At 42.6% G+C, this 13792-nt stretch overlaps 1 protein-coding gene across 1 annotated transcript in view; it reads left to right on the top strand.

Annotated features, from left to right (window-relative positions):
• Nucleotides 1-13792, top strand: part of LOC146863678 (uncharacterized) — a 420595-nt gene that overhangs the window by 226389 nt on the left and 180414 nt on the right. Inside the window, exons 4-5 of the mRNA XM_085636652.1 lie at nt 1199-3052; nt 3146-6741. Of these exons, the coding sequence (XP_085492778.1) occupies nt 1199-3052; nt 3146-6741 (5450 nt within the window). The remainder of the gene's footprint in view (nt 1-1198; nt 3053-3145; nt 6742-13792) is intronic.

The following is a 13792-nucleotide window of genomic DNA, read 5'->3' as shown; positions in this document are numbered from 1 at the left end:
GTGGCCCTAACCCTACTTACCTCATTTATCACTGGTAGGGAACAGAGGTTGTGTTGGGGTAACCTGACTTCTGAGGCCTTTTTCCTTCCATGTGGAGTTCCGCAGGGGTCAGCCTTATCACCGACCCTGTTTAGCATTTGCGTGACTCTTCTGGCTAGATTGATCGTAGCTCTGATCTCGTATGTGGATGATTAACAGATAGTGATATCTATATCCTCAAATGTGGAAACAGTGGCAAAAAGGTTTCACAATTGTATGAAACACTTCATTGAATGGACGCATTCCAATTTCCTTAAACTGAATACCGAAAAAACGGAGGTGGTGTAATTCGGAAAAGGCCCATCCATTCGGAGTCACTCATGGTGGCCAGCGAATGCCGGGCGGTGCCCTGAAGCCACTAGGAAGACGACAAACCTGGGTATTATGTTCAATGATCAACTAAACTTTGCTGGCCAGTGCAATTCCCTGACCTCCTCATGTTTTTTCCTCGTAAGGGTTTTGCGTAAAGTCTTACCCTTCATTCCTCGAGGCCTTCACAAAACGGTGGTAGTAGCACTGATCCTTTACAGAATTGACTATTGAAAGGTGCTACTTCTAAACATTGACAAAGGGTAAATGTCAAAACTTCAAGCCCTGCAAAAAGTTGCTTCTCAGCTGCTTCCAGACATCCTTAAATACCACCCCGTCTCTAACAATCTCCGGGAGCTCCACTGGCTCCCGGTCCAGAAGCGTATCGAATTCAAAGCGCTTTGTTTTGTGCAGAAGGCACTGTATGGATGAGGGTCTCTGGACCTTCAGCAACTATTTCGCTGGCATGTCCCGCGTTGTGAACTCAGGTCAGCCAATAACAGACTAGTTCAGGTCCCAAAAATCTATAGAGCCAGGTGGGGGAGGGGTGGTAGAACCCTCTCCTAAGGGGCAGCCAAACTTTGGAACACAATGCCGATGTCATTCAGGATACAACCTAACAGAGTTCTGTTTAGAAGAATGATCAAAACATCATCCTAATCCTGCCCACTACATAGCAGTTACCACTCTCAATACAGCTCAGCGCCAAGACGCCTCGGCAATAGTTGCGCTTTATAAATGTATTAATTCATTCAAATGTATTCATTCATAGAGGAGTGCTTTATGTGTAGCCTGTCCATGCAAACTATTCATGTAATAAATAACACATATTATTGTTTTTCTTTTGTAGGAAAAGGATGTCGAGGAGAAATTTAAACAGCTCTTGATTGATATCAACATGGTAAAAGAGAAGGCTCTGGAATCCCAAGACATTGGTGACCGGATGAAAAAGCTACAACAGCAACTCATGGCCCAGTTCCTTGTGAAGAAGGACATACCCATCTGGTGTCTTAGAGGGTTGGAGAATAACTTTGATTATGAGAATATTTCACTCACTGAACAGATGAGCCTACTTAAGGCAACTGCCCAGGTAACACTGAAAGAGGCTGAGATGAAGCAATACAAAGATAAGATACATGATATATCCAGCTTCCGTATTCGTATCATGGATGTACTGTACGACGCAAACAAGACCTTAGCTGGGAAACTATCGAGAGCTGTCTTTTCTGAGCTTTCCAGCACTAGCCAAGACTTTCTTGAACACATATTATTCAGTGGAATGTGGACCCCAATTGAGGCAGTTCAATTCACTCTAAAAGTGCAGGAGAGTGGGGTTCCACAAGAGAAGGTGGAGGCCATCCTCCAACGCGTACAGACGTACCAGATCGATATAAACACGACCACTGCATCTTTGAAGGTGCAGGATCCGATGCTTCCTCTACAGCAACATGTAAAGAATGAGCAGGACAAGGACCTGAAAACCATACTAGCGGAAATGAGAAAAAACAATTATCCAGAAAAGGTTCTTACTATCCTGGACAAAGTCCTCGGTGAAGTAGGAGCTCGGCTTCCAGCTTATCAAGCCCTAGATCTGGATGAAAAGATGAAGAAAGAAGGTATAGCCATAACCAGAACGATTAATTTTGAGAATCCTGATATTGAGAAATTGGTGAGCATTTTTATTGGCTTATGTGTAGCTGTGCAGGATACTACGACTATTGTGAAGCAGTCAGGAGAGAAGATTGAGGGCTATTTTCCACGCATGACTCAGCTCGCATCTGTATTGACTCTGCTCATTTCTAAAGCCCCTGAATGCAATGGTTGTCTTATGGAGATCTTCACTGGAGAGGGTAAATCTTCCATTGTGGCCATGCTCGCCCTTATTCATGCCATCCGTGGGAAGAAGGTTGATGTTATCACAAGTTCACCAGTACTTGCCCGTCGTGATCAAGAAGAATGGAGTCAACTGTACAAGATGTTTGATGTGTCTTGCAGTGTTGTGCCACCCCCAGGGTTAGACGAATGTACTGATTCAAGAGAAAGTGACAAGGCAATACAACAGGCTTATGCAGCTGATATTGTGTATGGCACTATTGGGAACTTTGCTGCTGACATTCTACGACAAGAGTTTGAAAAATGCAAAACCAGAGGAAGTCGGGCTTTTGACCTAGCCATTGTGGATGAGGTAGACTATATGACCTTAGATAGTGGTGTCCAAGTCACTTTCCTTTCACATGCAGCAACAGGAATGCGGCACTTAGAACAACTGCTGGCAGCCATCTGGGCAAAGGTATGCACTTGTCAACGGATCCAAGAGTCGAAAACTGGTGATATACTTTGGGCAACAGGAACACAATACTTTCACAAAGTTGCTGCAACAGCTGTGATGGGTCCGAAGACATCAGAGCATTTTTCCCCCCTTGAAATTCTGATGCCTGGATTGCAGCTGGGGTTCTTCAGTGAAGCGGATGTAAAGCAGATTGAACTGCTGCTAGATAAAACTGAGGAGCCAGTAACAGAAGCACCAGAAGGCTCTGCAATCAAGGAGATCATGGATAAACTTGGACCTGATCATCAGAGAGATCTTTTGTCTATCTTTCAAAAAATTCTAGAAGATGCTGTTGTATTTGACTGTTACGAGTTGAAGGATGGGAAAGCATCTCCCTTTGAGAACAATTCCACATCAGACTCTAGCTCCAGATCCATCAACAACTTTACATCAGAGACTAGTTCAACAGCTGATAAGACTGCCACACCAAACAACTCTAGACCAGACTATAAAACCACAGCTGAAAACAAGTCCACATCTGAGCATGACAAGATTTCCATTCTTCTTCAGGAACATGGACGTGCCTGTGGATTGATGAGCAACAAGGATCTAGTGGAAGGAGCAGTCAGTGACCTGGAATCAAGAATCAGGTATTCAGATACCTATCAACCACCAGATAAACAAAATAGTAATGATGAGAACATTATCCTCCTGCCAGGCTACCTGAAGGCATATACCCAGAACAGGCTGACGGTCTTTGTGGAGAATGCATTGAAGGCCCTCACAATGGTGAAGGATCGAGAGTACATGATAGAATCAACCACTGACACAGGACAAGTGAATACCAACACGCCCATCCATGAATACCACTCAATCATCCCAGTGGACTTCAAAGCCACCGGTGTGCTTGAGAAGAACAAGCGATGGGGTGACGGCTTACAGCAGTTTCTGGAGCTGAAGCACCAGTTGGCGATCTCACCACTGTCCAACGTCACCAATTTCATGTCAAATTTTCATTTCCTTCAACGATACACTAAAGGCACAGGCATGTTTGGGGTCTCGGGAACCCTTGGTGATGAGGCAGAGGTTGAATTTCTTAAAAAACATTACAAGGTGTCTAGTTATATCATGCCTACTCATCGCTACACCAAGAAGACTGAGCTACCAGTTCTCCAGGTTGAAGGAGGGCATGATGCATGGATCAAAAGTATATGTGACAGTGTGAAGGAGCGCACTAGTTCAAACCAGTGGGGCAAAGGTCAAGCGACTTTAGTTGTGTGCGAAGATGTGAAAACGGCTGAAAAGCTACAAAATGAATTAATAGAACTAAAGGTTGTTTCTGATCGAGGTAAGATAGCTCTGTACACCAGAAGTGATAAGCACAATATCGAAAAGAGAATATTTGGTCCAGGAGATGTTATCATTGCCACAAACCTCGGTGGAAGAGGCACAGATGTTAAAATCACAAAAGATGTCAATGAAAGTGGAGGGCTGTTTGTTATTCTCACCCATTTTCCTGCAAACATGAGAGTTGAAAAGCAAATATTTGGTCGAACCTCTCGTAAAGGAAACCCAGGGATGGTCCAGATGATTATAAACTATGGAAGCTTGTTGCCATCATATCAGGGGCAACCCATAGAGGTCATGCGGCAGCTCCGAGCAGACTATGAGAAGAAGCGTATTACAGACATGGAAAGTGATGAGCTTCTTGAAGTACAGATTCGGGAGGCACTATTTGTGACCTTTTGTGAACATTTAAATGTTTTTCAACAGAATTACAATAAGGAAGAAAAACAAGACATTTACACGACATCTGATTCACCGAAGGGTGAGAACATCTTTGATTACTCTAAGAAAAAGCTTGACTACCGCCCAGCTCTGAATGCGTTAAAGGAGAGCTGGGGCCTTTGGCTCACACTACATGAAAAAGACATAGATGAACATAAAGACATCAAAGAGCTCAAGACAGACCTTGACCAAGTGATCCAGAGAAGGATGGACAGCCTCCTGCGAGGAGAATCAGATAACTTCTATGACTTCATCAAACAGGCTATGGATCGCATGTACCTCCACACTCAGAACAAGGCATCGGATTATGGGGCGCTATCATTCTGGCAGAAAGCAGAGAAGACTGATCGGGTGTACCGTGCCGTCTCACTCTACAATCAGGCCTACATTACAATCAATCTAGGACAGGAAGGCTACATGCAGAAGGCAATAGACCTTTTAAAAGAATCTAAGCAGATGATTGATATTTATATATCTGAGGTATCAAATACTATAGTTTCCTGCCAGATGTCCTGCTTAGCCATGTTTGAACCTCACAACAAAGAAAATCCCAACTTCACAAAACAAATGCAGACCCGCAAGAGCCTGTTCAAGTCCTGGATCGATTACATTGACAAGTCTATAGCAAAGCTAACTGAGCTTCAAAAGAAGAAGAATAATGCTATCACCAAGGACCAAGCTGTCTTCTCCTTGTCAACTGATCATAACCCTATAACCGCCGACGAGCTTATTGTGCTCTATGACTATGGCCTGTCCTTTGTGTTTGAAGTTGAGAAGAAGCCAGAATTCTGCATTAATGCTCTAATTTGCTTTATTCTTGGAGCTTTGCAGGTCCTCGCTGGGATTCTTGTGTGTGTTTTCACCTGTGGGACAGCTAGTCAGATCGGAATGGGTCTGATTTCCGAGGGTGTGTCGGACATGATATCAGGGATCGAAGGAATGGTAAAGGGCACATTCGATTGGGCCGAATGGGCAATTTCCAAAGCCATTAGTATTGGGCTAGCACTCATAACTGCAGGATTTAACCTCATTAAAAAGGCAGTAATGGCCGTTGTGAAAGTGACAAAAAGTCTTCTAAATGGAACCAAAACATTTGCTTCTCTTGCTGATGACATAATTCGTTCCGGAAAAGCTGTCATTTCTTCAATTCGTACGTCTGCAAAATCAACCGCCTCTGCCATGTCCAAAAAGGCCTTGTCCAGCTCCATCAAGACCCTTGCCTCAAGTTCTGCCATGAAGAAAAGCTTTGCGCAGGTAATAAAGTACACTGGACAGGAGATTGCCAAACAAGGAACCCTGAAAGCTATAGAGTATGGCATGGATGAAGCCCTACAAGCTGTGTTCAAGAAAATATTTGAAAATGCCTTCAAAGACATGATAGCAACATCAATCAAAGGAGACAAAACTTTGAACCAATCAATTATAAAGTTTATAATTATCAATGGGGTACCAGAGAATGCCCTAAAGATAGAAAACCCGTCCACTTTTCAGATCCGAGACGCACATAAACAGATCATGAACGATATATTGGGAGATGTTTGCCAGTCTGCCATCACTAATGTCACTGAAGACTACAACACCTTGAACAAGTTCTTCACTCACCTCAACAAAATGAAAGATGGCATCCTGCAAATCCTGGAGAAGGCCAAAGTGAGTGGAGCTATCCAAAAAGGGTTCAAGCTCAGTATTGCTATCGGGAAAAGTCTGTCTGACTTTGTGCAAATGCTAAATTCTGCCCCAACACAAGATGTGATTGAAAAAAAAGTAATTCCGTTTATGGTTAAGAAATGTGATGAATTCCCATCAGCCGCTGACTATAAGGAAGATGGACGTCGCAATTTTCCAGATGTGGAGGCAGTGAAAGTTAAATTGTTGGATATGATATCCCGAAACCTGAGTGAAAACTTTACTGTTTTGCTTTCAAGCCGCCTAACAAGTTTGATAAATAACCCCATTCGTGAAGAAATGAATAAGCATGTAGGGAAGACTGTTGACAATATTCTTGTAAGAAACAAGACTGAGCGCTTCTTCATAGAACAACAGCACCAAAGAAAGATGAAGAAGACACCAGCTGATGGAGAAAAACTTAAACTAACAGAGGCTGAGCAGAAGGAGGTGAATGACTATGTGAAGAAAATGGAGGACACAAGCTGCCCGGCCACAGAGCTGGATCTGAACATCCTCACGAAGAGTGACCTTCTGGAAGGAAAAGGCATCAAGGTCATTGTGGTGGACGAGAATCAGAAGAAAATCTCCACAGAGATATACCTGGGCAAAGACTCCACCGCTGGTGTCGTCACCCTCCAGCTGCAGAAAGTAAAGGAGAGGAGTGAAGGGTAAGCAACCAGATAATAATGAATGTGTCTCAATGTGTCTCCTCATTTCAGTATGCATTTGGCAACAAATGTGGCCTGTACTGTACATCTGTGGACCTGAGAGCTCTAGGACCAGTGGCACATGATTATTACATTTCAGACAGTAAGAAATGAGATGGGAACGCTACATTGGGAAGGGCTGACAGCCTGCGTTCTGCAGCCTCCCATTGGTTCTCTTGAACCATGCACTTTTTTCCTACTTAAGACCTTTACACTGACCATGTTACCCAAAAGAATGTATGCATTTGTGTGTGAACTATTCACAAATATGTCTCAATACCAGGTTTTGGGTAATCTGAGATATGGTTAAAAAGGGATATTAAGAATATATGCAGCTGTTTTCTGAAATGTAGGGCATAGTTAATGGTGATGCTGCTTGAAACTGTCTGCAAACAGTGCCTCCTACTGCTGGAGCTTCCCCCTCTCGCAGAATTCTTGGCTCATAGTGACATTAAAAGTAAATTTAATAGAGCAGTATTTAAGTCACTTAATTCTATTTTACCATTAAGAGATGTTGAGACAACTGGTTTCTCTTTCTGTTCTCCATACACCTGGATCTTTTGAGAGTCTCTAATCTCTACACTTGCGAAAAGGCATGAGTTTATCTACAAAATGACACAGTCTGTGGTCATAGAAAATTGTAAGTAAGTGTCTCTGGTGAGACTCAGTTTGGAACCTATCCTTACCATTTTAGCCCCACTAGGAAAACAAGCCTTCCTCTCTGAGATACCTGCAGGTATGTTTGCATTTTCTCCCAGCATTTATGGACTAGACCCTTCACTTCCCTCTGCCTTGGTAGAGCCACGGCCACTCTCCCTTCCCAAGCACAACCTGTAAGTGTGATCATTCTGAAAGAGGAGCCATGATACATTTTTGTGTGTCACCAGTAGGTAGTTATATTTAGAACCTAGTTTCCATAGGAAAAGCATTTATTGACTTGCCTATAACCTTAGCGTTGTTTGACCAATCTTCATGAAATTTTTCAAAAGAAGTGTCAAGGTAGGAAGTGGTTGTCATGGAAAGTTTGGGGTTGATCCGTGCAGTGGGGACCGAGAATTTGGGGTGCGAAATAAGGGTGCGTTTGTAATGTCATTTCCTATAGGAGCCTTTAGCCACACCTACAGCCCGAACTCCTGAGTGGACTTACACCAAATTTGTCAGGGAGTTAGATGTTCGTTAAAGGAACTGCCTTTTGCCTATTTGGTGAAAATCTGTTCAGTAGATTTTGAGAAATTAAAGGCGGAAATGATAATGATATCTCTGGCTGCTGATATTTTGCTGTGGTTTTCTGATTAATCGCAAATAAACATGCCAACGGGAATGCTCTGATTGGCTGGACGGAACCAGAACAGAAAGTTGTGACCACCATTTTATTGATCAGGAATGGTTTCCAGGGCTGAACATTTCTGAAAAGCTAACATAAGGGGTCAGATTAGAGCTACTCTGACTCCATGTTTGAGAAATGGGGGTGTTAATGACACAAATTATGTGTCCAAATTAAATTTTTTTTTATCGCGTGTGATATTCGCAAATGTAAATTGATACTTGTATAGCGCACTAATCACCCGCAAGGGTCTCAAGGCGCTTGTACAAATACCGCTGTGGAACCCATCCTGGCTTTCCCTGTGAGGCGTCCACTCCTGGGCACCCCCAAGGTGGAGGCCAGGCATCCTTAGCGTTGTGGGGGCCGTTGTGGAGATTAAGCAAGCTATTGCCCAGAGTTGCAGAGTGGGACTCTATGATTGGAATGGCACCAAGGCGAGAATTATCAGGTCCGTGGAATTTTTGAGCCCAAGACCCGCCGAGTCGGGGAATTGAACCCTGGTCCCGGGCTAGACCTCTGCATCAGGGTCTGCCGCTCTAACCATTGAGCCACACTTCTCCACAAGACTCACAAGACACACTTCTCGCAAAGACGCCGGGAATGCCATTGCGGCATCTGTGTACCATTACGAGGACATCCTGACTATCGTCGTCGTTGTGGATAGTGGTGGAAAAATAAAAAAAATATCAGTGAATCATTAATACCCATTGTTATAGAGATATTGAGATTATGATAAAACATTTTATTTATATATCAACAGTGATGATTAGAATTAATTATATAGTTATAATATTTGAATGTGGTGGTGGCTAATAAATTACTGCTTTTGTTTTCTATTTTCACGACGAGTTAGAGGGACCGACATCATCGCAATCTCCGGATTCACAATGAAAATATAAAATAGCTTGTAGAGATGGTTTTTCTAGACACTCTCTAGAGAAACATGACTTTAGAGAATACTGTAAGAAACTCCTAGAGCCTCATCACGATGTCGGTCGGAAAGCATTCCGACCGACTCGGTGTTGGCATGGTTTCCGACTGACTCGGATTCGGGGAGTGCAACCGACCGATTACCATGTATCCGAACACGGTTCGGTCAGACTCCCATCGACTTAGGAGCCTGTGTTCCGACGGACAACACAGGCTTCCATTGAAACAAGGGGTGGTTGCAGAAAACCTTGCACTCTGTGGCGGGCACCCCATGGTGCCTGCCACACCATGCATGATTGGAAAGAGGGGACCAATGGGTACCCCCACAGGCCCTAACCGGAGGCCTTCGGGTGAAGAGGGCCCTGCTATGGGCCCCCAAAGTTGTTTTTGGATAGCCGATACGTGTCGGGCATACCAGGTCAGAAAGGCAGTCCCAATCCGACATTATAATGCATAAGTCGGAAACGCCGTCCATGGAGCTGTGCAAGTCGACTCTGACCGGCTCGGTTTCTCCGAATGGCAATCGGAACAGAGTTGGAATGACCTGACGGTTACATAACATCGTAATCAGTCGGTTGGATTTGTTTCTGAGTCAATCTGAAACATGGGTTCCGGCATGGATTCGGACAAACCGAATGCCGTTCGGAGCCTTTTCGCCCAACATCGTAATGAGGCCCTATGTATGTAAAATACTGTAATATGTGTGAATATATGTGTTTTAGACTTTATGGAAAAGGCGCGAACGTCGCGGTCAACAGTGTCACCATGACGACCCGAATAACCGCGAAAACGGAAAATAGGTTTGAAAGATGGTTGATAAAGAAACTTAGTAGAAAAATATTAGTTTACACATGCTTTGAAAGAAGTATGTATATAGAAATATGCGTTGTGCATTGTTCAGAATGGATTTATTTACATCATATTTTCGAATGTGTTGGTGGTCATTGAACGTCTGCTTTATTTTTCCGTTTTCGCAAGTGTCAGCGGGGATAGTGATGTGTTCACGGGGATCACAACTTCGCAGTGAAGATCCCTAAAAAAAAAATGAAATAGCCCTTTAGAAAAAAAATTCACAACATTTCGGTTACTAGGGTGGCTCTGATAAGAGCTGTTGTATTGATTGTGTGCATATGTCTGCTACACATTAGACCGGATGAATATTCAGGTTACTTAGAAACACCCTGTTGCCTTCATCTGTTAAGTGCACTCCATCATTTCTATAAAGTCCATGCATGTCAAAATGCAGATTGTTGTTACAGATACAGCCCATGCGATGGTCTATGAGGAATGCAAAAAAACATTTTCTTAACATGTTTCCTGGCTTTGTCAATCTGTGGACAGAATTGATTTGACCACTTCCTTTTCTGTATTTGCCATATATTAGAGTACATCAAGACAGTGTGAGGGAAAAGCGACATACGTTCTGCATAGGTTTATTTTATTAGGATTTCCAGCCCTACCTCAGTCAATGTGCCTAGGTCATTGCCACCACAGTGCACAATCATGAGGTGAGGAGCTTGGGAATCCACAATGGATTTAACGAAAGCCAGCCACAGATGAAACTTTAACCCTCTCTGGCCAAACCAAGTAATCTGCACATTTAGCAAAACGCAAGTCCCTGTCACTGCCTCTCTTTTTTGCAGCTTCTTTAGCCCAATAGATGTAGCTGTGGCCCGCAATCTATACTCTAAGCATTTTGAAGAGAAGGAGAAATTGTAGCAAGGACAAGGCTGGAGCTCAATTAGGTAGTTTCCAAAAGAAAAACAGTTAAAATGGAGGTGTCTTTTTGTTTTTTTTGAAGATATATTTCATTGGATGCTATCAGCATGAAAGTGAATAAAACTAGGTAGTGTGTTGAATGCGTTGGCAAGAAGTCTCATTATTCGCTGTTGTTTAATAAAAGAAACGTAATACAGACATGGATATGCTTTAGAATCTGTGGAGCAGAGCTGCTGTATCTTATTTTGGAATAGCATGTTACTTCTAGAATGTGCTATGAACTTGTGACCTACCGGTTCCATTGGGTTGCTAGGTACACTGAACTTAGAGTGAAATGGGGTGGGCAAGGGTGTTAAGGACACAGAACATTTTTTTTAAAGTTAAGGAGTGATGACACAATTTAAGTAATGTCAAGCTTTAATTTCCAACTCAGGACTATGTAATAAACTGTTGTGTAGCATTTCAATTTTAGAAAAATGAAGCTACATATAGGTTTTAACTCCCGTTGTTTTCAGTGTTTTCTCCACGATCATCGCAAATACATCACAAACAGATATAGATAGGAACCTCTTTTTGAAAGATAGGGAAAGGGTGATCAGATACTAACCATTCACAAGTGGATACAGTGTAGTTTAAAATGAAAGATATGATTTCATTTGCTGCCTTTCTCATGATCACAGAGTGTGAAGTTGAAGATTTTGCCATTTTCTGATTGCTTTGTATGAGAGTAGTGTACCATTCTTGTGCTTTGTTTTTACAAATCCTAACAGTGTCAAAACTATCCACAAAGAGCTAAAACAACAATATAGTCTACAAACTGAATTCAGTGGTATGTACATAACTTTTTAATTCTTTATAAAAATTACATTAGAAATGAATATATAAATAGGAGTTTGTTAAAATAAGAGTATCACAGTGATATCAAAAAATATATCAGACAAACTGTATCTATTAGAGGGTTTGTGTTTAAGAGGTTGATGGTGAATGTTTTTGGAGGTAAGAAAAAAATGGATTAGTGCAATTTATTGAAAAATAACAGTATATTAAAGTGGAAAGTTGCAATCAGCAACTAAGAATGTTTTAAATGTCTAAACATCATGTGCAGAGCACATACAACTGTTCTTTGCGTTGTGGCAGTTGTAGTACTTTTAGTAACATCATTAAACAGGAGTCACAAATAAAAGATCATAACATTTTGTCCGCCTGTATATGAATTAGAAAAAAGTAATACTTGTTAGGTATGTATTGGGAAGTGTTTGTTAATGTGAATTTTAAATTATATGACCACTTTGCCTATGCTTAGATGGTGAGATATGGTTCTTGTGGTTGTACAGAACTATACATACAGTGGGACTTTTGAGAGGTATATATTCTTTGAAAGATGAATTGAAGGTGAACATTTATTAAGAAATCGCATATATGTTTACACGTGATTTATGTTCAGTAAGGCTTATGAAAATGTCATGCATATGGTGAGGGTGGTGTTTTTTCTTTAAACATGGTTTGTTTAAAATTGCAGAGGATTGATAGTGCAGAATGCCTCGAGAGTTCTTGTGCCGGCTTCATTTGGAGTGTAACTTTTGTTTGAGAAATGCTGAATGTATGTTTTAGAAGCAGAAGAAGTCTTCGAGAAATAATGTAGCTAAGGCATTCACAAAAGATTTTGCGCTCTAGATATTTCTTAAAAGTTGTTTTCCATTTTGGAAACTTACTGATGCATGTGTACTCTCAGTTACAAAGCAATGTATGCTCCTAGAGAGCCATAAATGCAATTATATATCAAGTGTGATATCTAGACTTCATTCACACATAGCTCAGTAGTGTGTTAGTGTGGTAGTGTGGTTATCACGGGTTTGTAAAAATTTAGAAGCAAGAAGATCAGCCTGCAATGACTGCAATGCAGCTGAATGCTCCGGCAGCCAACAAGATTTGGAAAAAGTTGGTTGTACCAAGGCATAAAGTGACTTGATACGCTGGGCATAGTCAGGAATGTAGGTGCGACCGAAATTCAGAAAGCCCTGCAAGGATTGTAATTTCTTCAGCGTTGTAGGAGCACGAAGGCGTGTGCATTTCTCAAGGAAGTGTGGAGCCAATCCTCGACCTTCATTGTTGAGTTCGTACCCCAAGAACAACACCGTGTACTCGGCAATGTGGGACTTCGCAAAGTTGAACTTGTAACCGAAGTCTGCAAACATAGTAAGTATGTTATCCACGCGAGCAAGGTGTCGAAGCTACTCGTCATCCGTCAGATAGACGTGATCTACATACGAGTATGCTTCCGGGTCTACCATCTCCAGGAGAGAGACCACACAGGCGGCAAAGACCCCAGGGCTGTTTTTATAGCCCATTGGGAGCCTTTTGAATTGTTTTTGTTTGCCACCCAAGGTAAACGCCATCCACTCACTACTAAGAGGGGACAGGATATGGCTGTAAAAGCCATTTGAAATGTCAAGTGTGGTTTTGAACCTTTTTCTCACGAGACTATCGACGAGAGCCGAACTGTGAGTATTTTGTACCGCGCACATCCGGCAGTGCAAATTTAAGTGCCGGTAATCCAAAACTAGGCGGTACGACCCGTCAGGCTTCGTCACAGTGAATAAATATTCATAGGTGACACACATGTTTCTATCACTTCCTGATATTCCAATTGTTCAAGGATGGACGCGACGTGAGGTCTTGCCTCGCGACGCATGGGATATTGGGGTTGTGGCTGGGGGTTGGACCGCAAAGGAATCTCATGGTTGGGAGAAAATGTATCCCAGCCGACCTGATTACGATACAACGCAGGCGCAAGCACCTGCGCCCACTCCCCGGCCAACCTAGTAGAATGTTCCGTCGGCACTGTGTGCCCAAAGGACGGGAGGATCATGTCCTCCCCTCGAGGAGCATCTAAAACGAAAGCCGGGGGCCAGTCCGCCTCCGCCAAAAGAATATCATATGTGGAGGTAAGACTATCCCAAAAAATCCCTCTAATTGTGCGTTGTATGTCACCCTCAATTAAAAGGACTATGTTATACAGTCTATCAGGGGGGGCCTCGC

Source organism: Triturus cristatus, chromosome 2_1, assembly GCF_964204655.1.
Source record: "Triturus cristatus chromosome 2_1, aTriCri1.1, whole genome shotgun sequence".
In the NCBI taxonomy this organism is placed as follows: domain Eukaryota; kingdom Metazoa; phylum Chordata; class Amphibia; order Caudata; family Salamandridae; genus Triturus; species Triturus cristatus.
Note: the sequence above shows the minus strand (reverse complement) of the source record. Positions and strands in the feature narration are given on the sequence as shown.